This window comes from Megalobrama amblycephala, linkage group LG7, assembly GCF_018812025.1.
Source record: "Megalobrama amblycephala isolate DHTTF-2021 linkage group LG7, ASM1881202v1, whole genome shotgun sequence".
NCBI classification, from domain to species: Eukaryota; Metazoa; Chordata; class Actinopteri; order Cypriniformes; family Xenocyprididae; genus Megalobrama; species Megalobrama amblycephala.
In genome coordinates this window covers 56,244,772-56,261,297 of record NC_063050.1, presented here as the reverse complement: position 1 = coordinate 56,261,297, position 16,526 = coordinate 56,244,772, and the positions used below count along the sequence as shown (strand labels likewise).

Sequence of the window (16,526 nt, the reverse complement as noted above, 5' to 3'; positions counted from 1 at the left end):
TGTTTTTTGTCATAATGTGAAGTTTTATGTCATAATTCTGACTTTAGATCTCATAATCACTTTTTATGTCATATTTATGTTTTTATGTCATAATTGTGAAATTGCATGTCAATTTGCATGTTAGAATAATTGTTTTTTATGTCATAATGTGAATTTTTATGTCATAATTCTGACTTTTCATCTCATAATTATCACTTTTTATGTCATATTTATGTTTTTATAGTCATAATTGTGAATTAGCATGTCATTTAGCATGTTATAACAATTGTTTTTTGTCATAATGTGAAGTTTTATGTCATAATTCTGACTTTAGATCTCATAATCACTTTTTATGTCATATTTATGTTTTCATGTCATAATTGTGAAATTGCATGTCATTTTGCATGTTAGAATAATTGTTTTTTATGTCATAATGTGAATTTTCATGTCATAATTCTGACTTTTCATCTCATAATTATCACTTTTTATGTCATATTTATGTTTTTATAGTCATAATTGTGAATTTGCATGTCATTTAGCATGTTATAATAATTTTTTTTGTCATAATGTGAATTTTTATGTCATAATTCTGACTTTTCATCTCATAATTATCACTTTTTATGTCATATTTATGTTTTTATAGTCATAATTGTGAATTTGCATGTCATTTAGCATGTTATAATAATTCTTTTATGTCATAATGTCAATTTTTATGTCATAATTTTGACTTTTTAATCCCATAATTATCACTTTTTATGTCATATTTATGTTTTTATAGTCATAATTGTGAATTAGCATGTCATTTAGCATGTTATAATAATTTTTATGTCATAATGTGAATTTTTATGTCATATTTTTGACTTTTCATCATCATTTTTTCTTGTGCCATCAAAATGTGTGCAGTAGAGGGTTATTTATCACTTTTTATGTCATAATTATTACTTTATCTTAATTTCATTATACATTTTTGTCATATTTTGTCTTTTTTATCCTTTTTTTATCTTTATCACCTTTTATGTCATATTCATGTTTTTATGTCATAATTATTGTAACTTAGTATGTAATAATTGCGACTTTTTATGTCTAAAGTAAGATTTACCTGCGCATGTTTTTGAAAGGCTTCCATAAATCAGAAAACCAGCAGCAAATATAAATAACGTTCAGATTTGTACCTCAATCAGTCATGCGCAAATTAGACCAATAACAGCACAAAGACTGAGTCCCGCCGTCCAATCACAACACACTGACTGAGTCACGAGGGCTAATCAAGGAATGAAAACAAACCAGAGCTTGTTGTCAGAGTCGGTCGGTCGAGCTCTTCCAGGTGAAGTGGTTTGGTTTGATTTGAACTAGATGATTCATTTTAACGTTTTATTCTAGTCGTGTTGGCATCGATACTCAATATATCTTAATGATTTCCCCTGACATCTGCAGCGAGCGTCGTGATGTGTGAGAACTGCTGTGTGCGCGCGCGTGTTGACGTGCTTCCTGTCCTTCAGAACGATGAAATATCTTAAACATGAACAGCCATTGTGCAGTTTTAATGCAATTCTATGTAAATATTTCTAATGAGTCAAGAAATGGATTATGGTTGAGCTGGAGTTTGACTGCATTGCATTGTGGGATACATCATTCAGTGCAGTGTGATTTGTTGTTTACTGTACATTTTGAAAATTATGTGCATATTTCATGCATGTTATAGTCATTCTGCTTCTAAATAGAGTGCAATGCTATTCTGAACATGTCTAGAGATTATATGTGGAAATATTTGTGTTATAATGTTATCTGAAAAGGTTGTCATGTATGGACTATTTTTTGATGTTATTGTGAATCAGATTTGCATGTTTATCACCAATTATCATTTCTAAAAACTGTAAAAATTAAGTAAATAAAGTTTTTTTTTAATCTTTCATTTTGTTGATACATTTTATGAATAAATTTTATCAAATACTATAAAATGCGATAATAAAACTAAAATAGAATTATAAAATATTTGTGTAAAATACATTTGATCAAAATAAAAATAATTTAAATAAATAAATAGTTTCACTGAAATAAATAAATAATAGAAATTAATACATTAGATTAAAATGCATACAATTGTATTTACGTTAAATTAAAATGATTGGAAATAAATAGCATTTAATATAAATAATACATTTGATTAAAATGAAAAATTTAAATAAATAAAAAATAAGTAAAATCACTAACATTTGATTTAAATATAAGATCAATTTGATAACTAAATAAAAGAATAAATCTATTTAAATAAAAGAAAATCAGTGTAAAAAGGTAAAAATAAATTAAACTAAACTAAATCAATAAACAAATGTATTAAAATAAAAAAAAATATAAAAATAAATAAAATGAATTTGATTTTAAATAAGTAATAAATTAATGCATTTGACTAAAATAAATAACATTTGATTTAAATATATAAAATAGATAAATTTCATAAACTAAATAAACAAATAAAAGTAAATATAAGACAAGATTAAACTACCTAAATAAATGTATTAAAACAAAAAATGATTAAAATAAATAAATGAAATTTGATTTAAATAAATAATACATTTGATTAAAATAATTTGATAAAAATAAATAAATGAACAAAATACGTCTAAGTACATTATTACAGTGAGTAGAAGAAAATACAGTGATGTAATGTAATATAATCTAAATATTTTACACATTTATAATGTTAATTTTTACAGTATTAATTCATTTTTTATACATGAAAATGTATAGCTGCCTTTTAAATTTTAGGATGGTGATAAACAGATGTCTTGCATGTGTTTTCCAGCAGACAGCATCCAGCAGAGATGGAGGTGATCCGGTCTGAATCCGAGAAGGATCCCGCTCCTGACGGATCTGCGGAGGCCGAGATCCAGACGGCCATGCTGTGGAGCATCCAGGAGGCCGTTCAGCGGCAGACGCTGCAGATCGGGGTCTCTGCGTGCGGAGCCACTGCGGTGGTGGACGTCCTGCAGGCGCTGGGCATCACGGTCACACCAGAGACGGTCAACCACTGCGTGCGGACGTGTCTGAGGAGGAACGAGGCGCCGCTGCCCGATTATCTGCACTCGCGCAGCAATGCTGGTACAGACGTTTTATTTCACAGTAAGGGAGGGGGGGAAGTTATTTTGATGCATTCATGCATGTTTCTTTATCACTCTAAATAGTGTCATACCGCCCAGCCCTAGTCTAGATACTGTGTTTTATTCTCTAATCCAGCACACTTGACCTCCTCCAGGTGCGACACACCTGCAGCTGATGGACGGGGCGGAGCAGGCCAGTGGGGGCCGCGTCATGGGCCGCTTCTTTGGCTTCTATCCGCGGCGGAGGGTGAAGCTGGTGCCGTGGTTGGCGCGATGGATACTGCGTGGAGCCATTCCCGTCGCCACCATGAACATGCAGAAGGCCGTTCCAGAAGGAGAAGAGATTCCCGACGCCTGGCACCACCAGCTCATCTTCGGCGTGGGACCCAGTGCCGTATTCATGACCAACCCTCTGGACGTGGGTACGTCCCAAATCACACAGGGTTGATATAGTTCACTGAAACTGAAACCATAAAAAAGGTCTTGTTAAACTAGTTATTTTTATTTAGCTTAACTTGTTTTTCTATGTAAACGCTCGCTAGATGGACGCTTATGCCCGTTGCGCTCACGTCTTTTTGAGTTCTGTGTGAACGAGCCCTAATACATTTTATCATGCTCATTACTCAATACTAAATTATACTTTGTGTTAGTTTTACTAGAGGATACTGTCAGACAATAATATTTAAAAAGAACAAAAACTAATAAAAATGACAATAGCATATAACAAAATTAACAAACATTATACTAAAATTAAAATAACTGAAAATATAAAAGCTAAAGAAAAATAAACTATAGTACAGTAAAAAAAAAAATAAAAACTAGTGGTCGATCGATATATCGGCCGAAATTTGTTTTTTTTTAAAATATCGGCATTAGTGTTTCTGTTTGGCCGATATGTCGGAAACATATATATATATATATATATATATATTATAAGTTATATACGTTATATATAACGTATTACAGAGCTCCGCACATGACATGGCAGGAAAAAAAAGTAAATTGTGCGCACGATTTACTACTTTGTTCCCTCAATTTACTAAAACATGCACACTATTTACTATTTCGTTCCCTCGATTTGCTAAAACGTGCAAAATTTACTATTTAGTTCCCTCCATTTGTTAAAACATGCGCACAATTTACTATTTCGTTCCCTCGATTTGCTAAAACGTGCAATTTACTATTTAGCTCCCTCCATTTGCTAAAACATGCGCACAATTTACTATTTCGTTCCCTCGATTTGCTAAAACGTGCAATTTACTATTTAGCTCCCTCCATTTGCTAAAACATGCGCACAATTTACTATTTCGTTCACTCCATTTGCTAAAACATGCGCACAATTTACTATTTCGTTCACTCCATTTGCTAAAACATGCGCACAATTTACTATTTCGTTCCCTCGATTTGCTAAAACGTGCAATTTACTATTTAGCTCCCTCCATTTGCTAAAACATGCGCACAATTTACTATTTCGTTCACTCCATTTGCTAAAACATGCGCACAATTTACTATTTCGTTCCCTCGATTTGCTAAAACATGCGCACAATTTACTATTTCGTTCACTCCATTTGCTAAAACATGCGCACAATTTACTATTTCGTTCACTCCATTTGCTAAAACATGCGCACAATTTACTATTTAGCTCCCTCCATTTGCGAAAACGTGCAATTTACTATTTAGCTCCCTCCATTTGCTAAAACATGCGCACAATTTACTATTTCGTTCACTCCATTTGCGAAAACGTGCAATTTACTATTTAGTTCCCTCCATTTGCGAAAACATGCGCACAATTTACTATTTCGTTCACTCCATTTGCGAAAACGTGCAATTTACTATTTAGCTCCCTCCATTTGCGAAAACATGCGCACAATTTACTATTTCGTTCACTCCATTTGCGAAAACGTGCAATTTACTATTTAGCTCCCTCCATTTGCGAAAACATGCGCTCAATTTACTATTTCGTTCACTCTATTTGCGAAAACGTGCAATTTACTATTTAGCTCCCTCCATTTGCTAAAACATGCGCACAATTTACTATTTCGTTCACTCCATTTGCGAAAACGTGCAATTTACTATTTAGCTCCCTCCATTTGCTAAAACATGCGCACAATTTACTATTTCGTTCACTCCATTTGCAAAAACGTGCAATTTACTATTTAGCTCCCTCCATTTGCTAAAACATGTGCACAATTTACTATTTCGTTCACTCTATTTGCAAAAACGTGCAATTTACTATTTAGCTCCCTCCATTTGCTAAAACATGTGCACAATTTACTATTTCGTTCACTCTATTTGCAAAAACGTGCAATTTACTATTTAGCTCCCTCCATTTGCGAAAACATGCGCTCAATTTACTATTTCGTTCACTCTATTTGCAAAAACGTGCAATTTACTATTTAGCTCCCTCCATTTGCTAAAACATGCGCACAATTTACTATTTCGTTCACTCCATTTGCAAAAACGTGCAATTTACTATTTAGCTCCCTCCATTTGCTAAAACATGTGCACAATTTACTATTTAGCTCCCTCCATTTGCGAAAACGTGCAATTTACTATTTAGTTCCCTCCATTTGCGAAAACGTGCAATTTACTATTTAGCTCCCTCCATTTGCGAAAACGTGCAATTTACTATTTAGCTCCCTCCATTTGCTAAAACATGCGCACAATTTACTATTTCGTTCACTCCATTTGCGAAAACGTGCAATTTACTATTTAGCTCCCTCCATTTGCTAAAACATGCGTACAATTTACTATTTCGTTCACTCCATTTGCGAAAACGTGCAATTTACTATTTAGCTCCCTCCATTTGCTAAAACATGCACACAATTTACTATTTCGTTCACTCCATTTGCGAAAACGTGCAATTTACTATTTAGCTCCCTCCTTTTGCTAAAACATGCGCACAATTTACTATTTCGTTCACTCCGTTTGCGAAAACGTGCAATTTACTATTTAGCTCCCTCCATTTGCGAAAACGTGCAATTTACTATTTAGTTCCCTCCGTTTGCGAAAACGTGCAATTTACTATTTAGCTCCCTCCATTTGCGAAAACGTGCAATTTACTATTTAGCTCCCTCCATTTGCTAAAACATGCGCACAATTTACTATTTCGTTCACTCCATTTGCTAAAACATGCGCAAAATTTACTATTTAGCTCCCTCCATTTGCGAAAACGTGCAATTTACTATTTAGCTCCCTCCATTTGCTAAAACATGCGCACAATTTACTATTTCGTTCACTCCATTTGCAAAAACGTGCAATTTACTATTTAGCTCCCTCCATTTGCTAAAACATGTGCACAATTTACTATTTAGCTCCCTCCATTTGCGAAAACGTGCAATTTACTATTTAGTTCCCTCCATTTGCGAAAACGTGCAATTTACTATTTAGCTCCCTCCATTTGCGAAAACGTGCAATTTACTATTTAGCTCCCTCCATTTGCTAAAACATGCGCACAATTTACTATTTCGTTCACTCCATTTGCGAAAACGTGCAATTTACTATTTAGCTCCCTCCATTTGCTAAAACATGCGTACAATTTACTATTTCGTTCACTCCATTTGCGAAAACGTGCAATTTACTATTTAGCTCCCTCCATTTGCTAAAACATGCGCACAATTTACTATTTCGTTCACTCCATTTGCGAAAACGTGCAATTTACTATTTAGCTCCCTCCATTTGCTAAAACATGCGCACAATTTACTATTTCGTTCACTCCGTTTGCGAAAACGTGCAATTTACTATTTAGCTCCCTCCATTTGCGAAAACGTGCAATTTACTATTTAGTTCCCTCCGTTTGCGAAAACGTGCAATTTACTATTTAGCTCCCTCCATTTGCGAAAACGTGCAATTTACTATTTAGCTCCCTCCATTTGCGAAAACGTGCAATTTACTATTTAGTTCCCTCCGTTTGCGAAAACGTGCAATTTACTATTTAGCTCCCTCCATTTGCGAAAACGTGCAATTTACTATTTAGCTCCCTCCATTTGCGAAAACGTGCAATTTACTATTTAGCTCCCTCCATTTGCTAAAACATGCGCACAATTTACTATTTCGTTCACTCCATTTGCTAAAACATGCGCAAAATTTACTATTTAGCTCCCTCCATTTGCGAAAACGTGCAATTTACTATTTAGCTCCCTCCATTTGCGAAAATGTGCAATTTACTATTTCGTTCCCTCGATTTGCTAAAACGTGCAATTTACTATTTAGCTCCCTCCATTTGCTAAAACATGCGCACAATTTACTATTTCGTTCACTCCATTTGCTAAAACATGCGCAAAATTTACTATTTAGCTCCCTCCATTTGCGAAAACGTGCAATTTACTATTTAGCTCCCTCCATTTGCGAAAATGTGCAATTTACTATTTAGCTCCCTCCATTTGCTAAAACATGCACACAATTTACTATTTCGTTCACTCCATTTGCTAAAACATGCGCAAAATTTACTATTTCGTTCCCTCGATTTATAAATTGTGTGCATGATTTAGCAAACTGAGGGAATTAATTTGTAAAGCGTGCGCACTATTAAAAACTAGTCTACTATTTTTTTTCCTTCCATGACATATGTGCGGGGCTCCGCAATATATATATTAAATATTAAATATATATGTTAAATAACCATGTGGTGATGGCAGTTTTGCATATCCCTTGGTGTAATGGAATTTCTTTGTGTTCCTTCTTAGATCCTAGACTTGTTGTTTTCTTCCACAGTGAGTGAAGAGGAGGTTCATGAGCGTCTTTGCAGCGAGTCTGTGCTGCTCATTCGCCGTGAAGACGTTCTGAAGAGACTGACACCAGATGTTCACCTAACACAGATCTCAGATCAGCATCCCGACCTGCGCTGGAAAACACTGAATGTGGAGGGTACGACACCCTCTATCCACTGCGAGACCTGATCCTCAGATCAGTGGTTTGTTCTCCAGCTGAATGCATTGAGCAACTGACCGTGAGTTTCTTTTATTTATAGGTCAAGTTAGAGAGATGGTCAGTGAAGAAGAGCAGAAGGATGAAGAGCGTCCTAAGATGTCTCATCTCATGATTCCAGCGGCGTACAGCTCCGGAGTGACTCTCTTTGCTCTCAGAGACTCTGATGTCGGTCGAGAGCTTCTCAACACGTCAGAACTGCCTCTGCTGTGATTTACAAAACTGCTGATGAAATCAACAGTTAAATAAGTTATTAAGGAGCTGACATTGGATCAATATTTATGTCTGTTTTTATCCTTGGGATTTTAAATAGATGTGTTTTGTCTTAACAATGTTGTTTTTTCATGTTGTTTCAGCATTTATTGGTTGACAGCATCATGTTTATCAAATAAAAGGCAAGAAATGCAACTTTGTTTTAAAAGATCTGGTTTTCTGTTTTGTTTTGCTTTGTGTTGTGTTGGAACATTTTTAAAGGATTTATTATGATAGAAATTTGTGCACGTTCTGGATCGTTACATAAACTACATTTCCCAGAATTCTCCATGACCTCTGAAAGGAAGTTGATAAAACTGAAACTGAAGGGTATGTAAAAAAAGTTTAAACTCCCAACCACTATATATTTATTTTACAATTTAATCTAATATCCCAGATTTACGACACTGTCTGTGTTTTTTTATTTATTTATTTATTTAATGTGTGTGGAGTCCATTAGCGTCTGATTCATTTTGAGCGAATCGATTCGTTCGGACGGCTCGGTTCAGTTAATCAGCTGAAATGAAATATTTGTTAAATACTACTGTTTTCACTTGAGATATACACGTTTATACACATATTAAGAAAGCTTGTTTCCGCCACGGAATAATAATAAAAAAAAGCTAATTGCTACTTTTATCCTATATTTCCTCCTACTTTTTTTCGCAATTACGAGTTCATCACTCGCAACTCTGAAGTACAAAAAAAAAAAAAAAACTTATAATAGATAAATATATAAAATATTATATATAATATAAAATATATATAAATAAAAAGTTACAAACTCTCAGCTGTGAGAAATAGTCAGCATTGTGATATATAAACTAGCAATTGCGAGTTATAATGTAAAAAAAAGTAATTTTTAAGTAAATTTTTTTATTAATGTTTTATATATATATATATATATATATATAATTAAAAACAAGCATCCATAGTGTATGGGCATTCTGTTTATGATCTCACCTCAGTCTAACTGAATCATTAAAGCGAACCGATTCAAAAGAACGATTCATTTCGCGAATCGAACGTCAGTAGCATGTCCGTCAGTGATTCTGCGCACGTGGTTTGTGGAGTGAAACACACGCTGGTCTTCTGTCCATCGCTCAAACACGACCTGACCGCCACAGGATCCCGACTGTATCCTGCTGTTCATCAGAAATAACGTAAGTGAGCAAAATTACACCTACAGAAACAATGAATACACAACTTGAACAAGTTAACTTAGGAACTGCATGAAAGAGTTTTTCATTGTTTTGGCAGTCTGACCTATGTTGCATCATGATTGATTGTGCAGTGCTGAATGTTTTACAGGTTTTTTAACATAATATCATGGTAATATTTTTGCACATGTTCATAAAACATGGTATTCTTCACTTTGATATTACATTAGAGATGCATGCATGAATATGCATTACAAACCATAACAAAGTACCTGGAACCACCACAGTAGTTCTTTTATAAGAGTTATGTCTGAAACATGTTAATTACTCATGCATTTCAACACATTAACATGCATAATCATTAATATGCATGCATATATAGTTGCATTTGGTGTAGGCCTACTTAAAAACATCCACGGTAGAAGTAAATGAGCAGCAGTCCCTGAATCTCGTGATCCAGTCTCTCATGTGCTGCTTGTTAACATTCTCCCTGTGATTGTGTGTTTAATTGATTTGTGATCATCAGTTATCAACATCCACTCTTGCTCAACCTGAGGAATTGTGTCAGTGTGTTTTGGAGCCAAAGTTCAACTAAAGACAGTCGCAGCTGATCATCAGTTTTGTTTTCAAAGTTAATTGCTGGTATTTGTGCAGATGCACCATGATTTTGTGCTCTCAGTATCATGATAAACACAGTGTTGCACTGATTTGTTGACGTTTATGTCTGTTGGGATTGAAGGTCAGCAGCACTGAAAGGTCAGCGGCAGGAGATGAGATCACACTCGCATCGATGCATCCTATAGGTCAAACAGTTCATGCAATTAAACCGGCTCTTTAGATGAAATAAAACAGTTCGGCATGCAGATAGTGACATTCTGCGAGATAGTGACTAATATATCAGAGATCATCGGTAACCGCCAATAACCGTGTCCACTTGTACAGTGAACAGAAATGCAAAAAAGGACAATTTTTTAATTAATTAAATTGTTTGGTACCGTAAAACTGTTCAATAAAAGGTTCTATTAGTTAACTACATTAGTTAACATGAACTAACAATGAAAAATACATCGAAATAATCTTAATTAATGTTAATCTCAACATTTGCTAATGCATTATTCAAATTAAATTGGTTGTATCTGATCATATTTATTTATTTAATGGACCTGAGCTGACATAAACTAACAATGAACAGTTATTACCTAACTAACAAGATTAATAAATACTGTAACAAATGTTGCTCATTGTTAAAGCATAAATTAATTAAAGTGTAAAGTGTATCCAATTATCCAATTATAATTAAAATTACACTTTAATTAATTAAAGTGTAAAGTGTATCCTTACTGTAAAGTGTATCCAATTATTGATTATTTAAAATATTATTGAAAATTATTTAATTTTATTAGAATATATTAATATTCAATTATTTTATTTTTTGACACTGTAACTAAATAAATGGCAAAATTTAGTCTAAGTTCTCATAATTATGCCAGTCATCGTGCACGAGTTGTTGCATTAATTAACACTAATTAAATGGATGTTACTGTAGTCTTACCAAGTAGCTATTTATTAAAATATTTTATTGTTTAAAGTTATTTAATTTAATTATAGGTTTTCATTAATTCTTTCAAATAAAAAAACATATATATATATATATATATATATATATATATATATATATATATATATATATATATATATATATATATATATATATATATATATATATATATATATATATATATATATATTTATTTAATTTTTTGACACTTATAAATAAATTGTACAATTTCTCATAATTATGCCAGGAGTCATAAACAAATTGTTGCATTAATTAATTAAACACTAATTAAAGGGACGCTATTGTAAAGTCTTACCAATTATTTATTATTAAAAATATTTATTTAAAATTATTTCATTTATAGTTATTTCAAATAAATTAATATTTAATTATGTATTTTTTAAAAAAAACTATAATTACATAAATGGCACAATTTCTCATAATCATACCAGTAGTTTTGCACGAGATGTTGCATTAATTAAACAATAATTAAAGGGACATTATTGTAAAGTCTTGCTTATTATTTATTTTTTTAAAATAATGAGCAAGAAATAAAAATTAAATTTTTTTTAAAAAAATGATTAAATTTATAGTTCATTAATTTTGTTTTTAAATAAATTAATAAATAATATTTTATTATTAAATTTTTTTACACTATAAGTCAATGGTGGAATGTATTTTCAAGTCCTGTCATTCTGATCTTGATTGACGCGCGACAGGTTTGACGTCATGGCGGAGCGGGTGTTGGTCGTGGGCAGTGGCGGGCGCGAGCACGCGCTGGCGTGGAAGTTGGCGCAGTCTCCTCACGTTCAGCAGGTCCTCGTGGCTCCTGGAAACGCCGGCACTGCCAACAGCGGGAAGATCTGCAACTCGGGTGAGACTTGATGAATGTGTTCAGAGAATCACGCTGGGATGGACAACAGCATGCTTTAAGAAAATGCTTCCACTAGTACATTAATGTACATGTGTCTGCATGAAGGCATGTTATATTTGTAATATTTGATCTTCTTTTTCCAGAGGTGTCGGTGAACAATCACACAATTTTAGCTCAGTACTGTAAAGATCATCACGTGGGACTCGTGGTTGTTGGTCCAGAAGTTCCTCTGGCTGCTGGTGAGACGCTTCATCTCTTCATTATTAAAATAAAATTGAATTAAAATAAAGTAAGGGATTACACTTGATTTAATTACAGTTACTTCTGATGTAATTGCATTAAATCCTAAATACTGTAGAACAATTCTATATAAAAATAGTGGATTTAATGTCTGTTTTAATGTAACCTTCTCCCTTTAAATACTTTGGTCAGTTTAAGCAATTTTATCTCATTATCTTTATTTGAAAGAATTAAAAGAGCCGTTCCATGTCTGTCCCTGTACTGTTCAACTGGTCGATGTTCAGATGGGATTTAGAAAGTAATTAGTAACAAGACACTGATTTGTTACAAGCATGATAGTAACATGATTAGCATGTTAGCATTATGTTAAAATGGTTAGCATGTTTTGCTAGCATGATGTTAACAAAATTAGCAAGTTGTTAGCATTATTAGCATGTTTTTGCTAGCATGTTTTTAGCATAATGCTGACATTAACATGTTTTCCTGACATTAGCATGTTGTTAACATGACGTTAACAAGATTACCATGTTAGCATTATGTTAGCACAATTAGCATGTTGTTAGCATGATTAGCATATTGTTAGCATTATGCTAACACGATTAGCATGTTGTTAGCATGATTAGCATGTTGGTAGCATAATGCTTACATGATTAATATGTTTGCTAACATGTCTTTAACAAGATGGTAACACGATTAGCATGTTTTTGCATTAACACGGCTAACATGATTAGCTTGTTACAAGCATGATATAATCACAATTAGATTGTTGCTAGCATGATTACCTAGTTGTTAGCATTATGTTAACACAATTAGCATGTTCGCTAACATGTTTTTGAGTAGAAAGTAATATGCGCACATTCCAACACAACTTGGAGCAGGTTCTCGATTATCAGAATTAGCATTTTGTTAACATAATGTTAAAACGATTAGCATGTTAACAAAATTAGCATGTTGTTAGCATTATTATTAGCATGTTTACTAGCATGTTTTTAGCATAATGATGACATTAGCATGTACTAACATGACGTTAACAAGATTACCATGTTAGCATTATGTTAGCACAATTAGCATGTTGTTATCATAATTAGCATATTGCTAGCATTATGCTTACATGATTAGCATGTTGTTAACATGATGCTAACATGATTAGCATGTTGTTAGCATTATGTTAAAAAGAATAGCATGTTGTTAGCATTGTTAGCATGATTAGCATGTTTGCTAGCATAATGCTTACATGAATAGTATGTTTGCTAACATGTCTTTAACAAGATGCTAACACGATTAGCATGTTTTTTGCATTAACACGGCTAACATGATTTTAACATGATTAGCTTGTTACAAGCATGATATAATCACAATTAGATTGTTGCTAGCATGATTACCTTGTTGTTAGCATTATGTTAACACAATTAGCATGTTCGCTAATATGTTTTTGAGTAGAAAGTAGTATGCGCACATTCCAACACAACTTAGAGCAGGTGCTTGATTATCAGAACCACGTGAATGTCAAATAAATTTCTCAAAATTTATTTAAAAGACAACGTTGCGACCTGAAAGGTCTTTGTCAGGTCAGACAAACAGTGTTGACTGCTAACATGTTTTTGTAAGATGCTAACGCAATTAGCATGTTGTTAACATTCAAACACAATCAGCATGTTTGCATGTTTTTAGCCAGATGCTAACATGATTAACGTTGTAAGAATAATGTTAACATTATTAACATGTTGATAGCATGATGTTAACATAATTAGCACGTTATTAGCATGATGTTAACACAATTAGCATGTTGCTTGCCTGTTTTATCATGATGTTAACATTATCATGTTGCTAGCATGATGTTAACATGATTAGCATGTTGTTAGCATTATGATACTAACACAATTAGCATTTTGCTATCATGTTTTTAACAAGACACTAACACAATTAGCATGTTGTGAACATGTTTTAAGCAAGATGCTAATATGTTTAAAATTGTTAACAGTTTGTTGTTAGCATGTTTTAATAGGTGCGTTCCAATTCACCTACTTATGCACTATTCTATGACGTTTTTAAGTACAAATAGTGCGAGTAGTGTGTTCACACTGAAAATTCCAAAAGAAAAAGTGCACTTTAAATACCCGGATGATGCACTAAATTATCGGAAAAAAACGAAGTGTGGAATGTTGGACACTTCATGCACTCAACTGCACGTCATTTGAGACGTAACTAATGTTTCAATAGATGTTGCTAGCTTGTGATGCTAACACATTTTGATTTTTTTTAATCATAGTTGCGTCCCAAACGACGCACTATACACTTACACACCCTGTACTTATGCACTATGTACTCATCCGTGTAGTGTGTGAATTGTATAAGGTCACCCCCCTCCGCTACGTAATTAAAGCTGCGACAGTCGAGTGCGTGAAGTGTCCAACATTCCACACTTCGTTTTTGCGTTAATTTAGTGCATCATCCGGGTATTTAAAGTGCACTTTTTCTTTTTGGAATTTTCTGTGTGAACGCACTACTCACACTATTTATACTTAAAAACGTCATAGAATAGTGCATAAGTACGCAAATTGGGACGCACCTCATGCTTTAATAATTTAGCATTTTAGCACTTAGCTAATCACTATTAGCATGCAGCTATTCACTGTTAGCATGTGTAGCATGTTGGAAGTCCTGTTTGCTAGCATGAGTCAAAAGAGCCAACCCCCATGTCTTTACGATGCAGAGATGTGATTTAGAAAGTAACTGACCCAACTCTGATTATGACACTGACAAAATAGATGATGAAAGACTATTGCGTTTAGTTTGTCATGTGATCAGAGATAATCTGTGATGTCATATTTGTGTACCTGCATGCTGTCTAAAGTTTAACTGTTTGATATGTGCATTTTTATCTGGACGATCTGAATAAAACTTATTCAGATTTATAATGCAAGTGAATCTGATCTTTTTAAGATGTTTAGCAGATGTTTAGCAGATGTTTGGGACACTTTTAAACAGGAGCACTTTCCGCATGTTGTGCTCTTGATTACACGCGTGTGCTGTCTGGGTACATGTAATGAGGCGGAGTCTGTCTTAGGCATAGTGGACGATCTGACGGCCGCTGGCGTCCCGTGTTTCGGCCCGTCGGCGAAGGCGGCGCAGCTGGAAGCCAGTAAGAGTTTCTCCAAGTCCTTCATGGACCGTCACAACATTCCCACCGCCCGCTGGAGCTCCTTCACCGACCCGCAAGACGCCTGCCAGTACATCCGCGGGTAAACATCTACAGCATGCGCAGAATATAATTAAAAAACAATGGCAGCAAATGAATGCAAATTATAACAAAATGCGTATTTTAAAGTCGGCATGAAACTGAAGTTGTGCTGGTCTTTTCTTGTCTATTGTGTCGTATATCTGAGTAAACGCTTCACAAACAAGAACAAATGTAGGGCGGGGCTTGATTTTGTCTGTGGGGAATTGATTGGATGGTTGTGGTTTGCTATTGGTGGATCTCATGTGAGTGACAGGTTGCCACGCCCTCTTTATCAGAGAAGAGAAAAGATGCTGCAAGAGGGAGGAGAAGATATTCTGACGCTCTTAATTTTCTTATTCATGCATGTTTCTTTATCAGCTAGCGGACGCTTGGCACGGTTTTTATTTATTGCCTTTTTTTGTTTCACATATTCTAGTAAGCATCATAAATTTGGTCGAAAGCTTAACTCTTGGACATTGCATTACCATGGAAACAAAACATTAAATTCTTTCAGCGGGCTCCTCCCCCTAGTGGACGTTGTCATGTTTCATATTACAAAAATTATTTGAACTACTTTACAGTAAACTTTTTTTTATAGTAAAAGTTTAAACTTTTCTAATCTTGACAAAATGCATATCGTCGGAAAGGTCTGAATCTCAAGCTTCCATATTTGGTGTCTGTTTTGTGATAGAAGTGATATTTCGGCAGAAATGTATTAATTTGTTACAGGAGAATGCGTCAAAAAAAATTGTTGATGACACCTGTGGCTATTTTTGGTTCAACGCCTAAACAAAGTCTCATGGGAACTTAAATTTTTGTGATATCAACTTCAAATTTGGAACACAACTTAAAATATGTTAAACATATGGCTTTGATTTTATATCAATTTTAGAGTAAAAATTTAGTAAAATATAGATTTTAGATAAAATAAAAATTGATTTACAGTAAATTAACTTCTATAACTTTTTTATACTTTCATTTTTTTTTCATGCTTTCACTTCAGCCGAAATCTGCTTGGTGTCTTCTTTAAAACAAGACCAAACTTAGTTTATATTCTAAAGCATTCTTGAATTACAACTATTTAAGTTTGGATAGTGCCATTTCACGTCTATGCTCAAGAAGGGGGGTGACTGTAGTACCGTGATACACTGATATATTTACATACAGTGAATTAAATGATATAGCGATAGACGCAGAAGAGGGAGAGGAAGTTATTTTG

General features: G+C 33.8%; 2 protein-coding genes across 3 annotated transcripts in view; both read left to right on the top strand.

The window, feature by feature from the left end:
• The first annotated feature begins 1,151 nt into the window (after nt 1-1,151).
• LOC125272983 lies at nt 1,152-8,426 on the top strand. 2 transcript variants are annotated; one of them, XM_048198196.1, is made up of 5 exons: nt 1,152-1,303; nt 2,786-3,078; nt 3,233-3,499; nt 7,791-7,943; nt 8,047-8,426. In XM_048198196.1, exons 2-5 carry the CDS (start codon nt 2,802-2,804, stop codon nt 8,214-8,216), a joined length of 867 nt encoding a protein of 288 aa, XP_048054153.1. In that variant the 5' UTR covers nt 1,152-1,303; nt 2,786-2,801; the 3' UTR covers nt 8,217-8,426. The 2 variants fall into 2 exon arrangements, with proteins under 2 accessions (XP_048054153.1, XP_048054154.1); XM_048198197.1 differs by having other exon boundaries at nt 2,783-3,078.
• Nucleotides 8,427-9,263: 837 nt separating this feature from the next.
• Nucleotides 9,264-16,526, top strand: part of gart (phosphoribosylglycinamide formyltransferase) — a 35,486-nt gene continuing 28,223 nt past the window's right edge. Inside the window, exons 1-4 of the mRNA XM_048198194.1 lie at nt 9,264-9,418; nt 11,693-11,847; nt 11,991-12,086; nt 15,155-15,329. Coding sequence (XP_048054151.1) covers nt 11,703-11,847; nt 11,991-12,086; nt 15,155-15,329 — 416 coding nt within the window. The 5' untranslated portion in view covers nt 9,264-9,418; nt 11,693-11,702. The remainder of the gene's footprint in view (nt 9,419-11,692; nt 11,848-11,990; nt 12,087-15,154; nt 15,330-16,526) is intronic.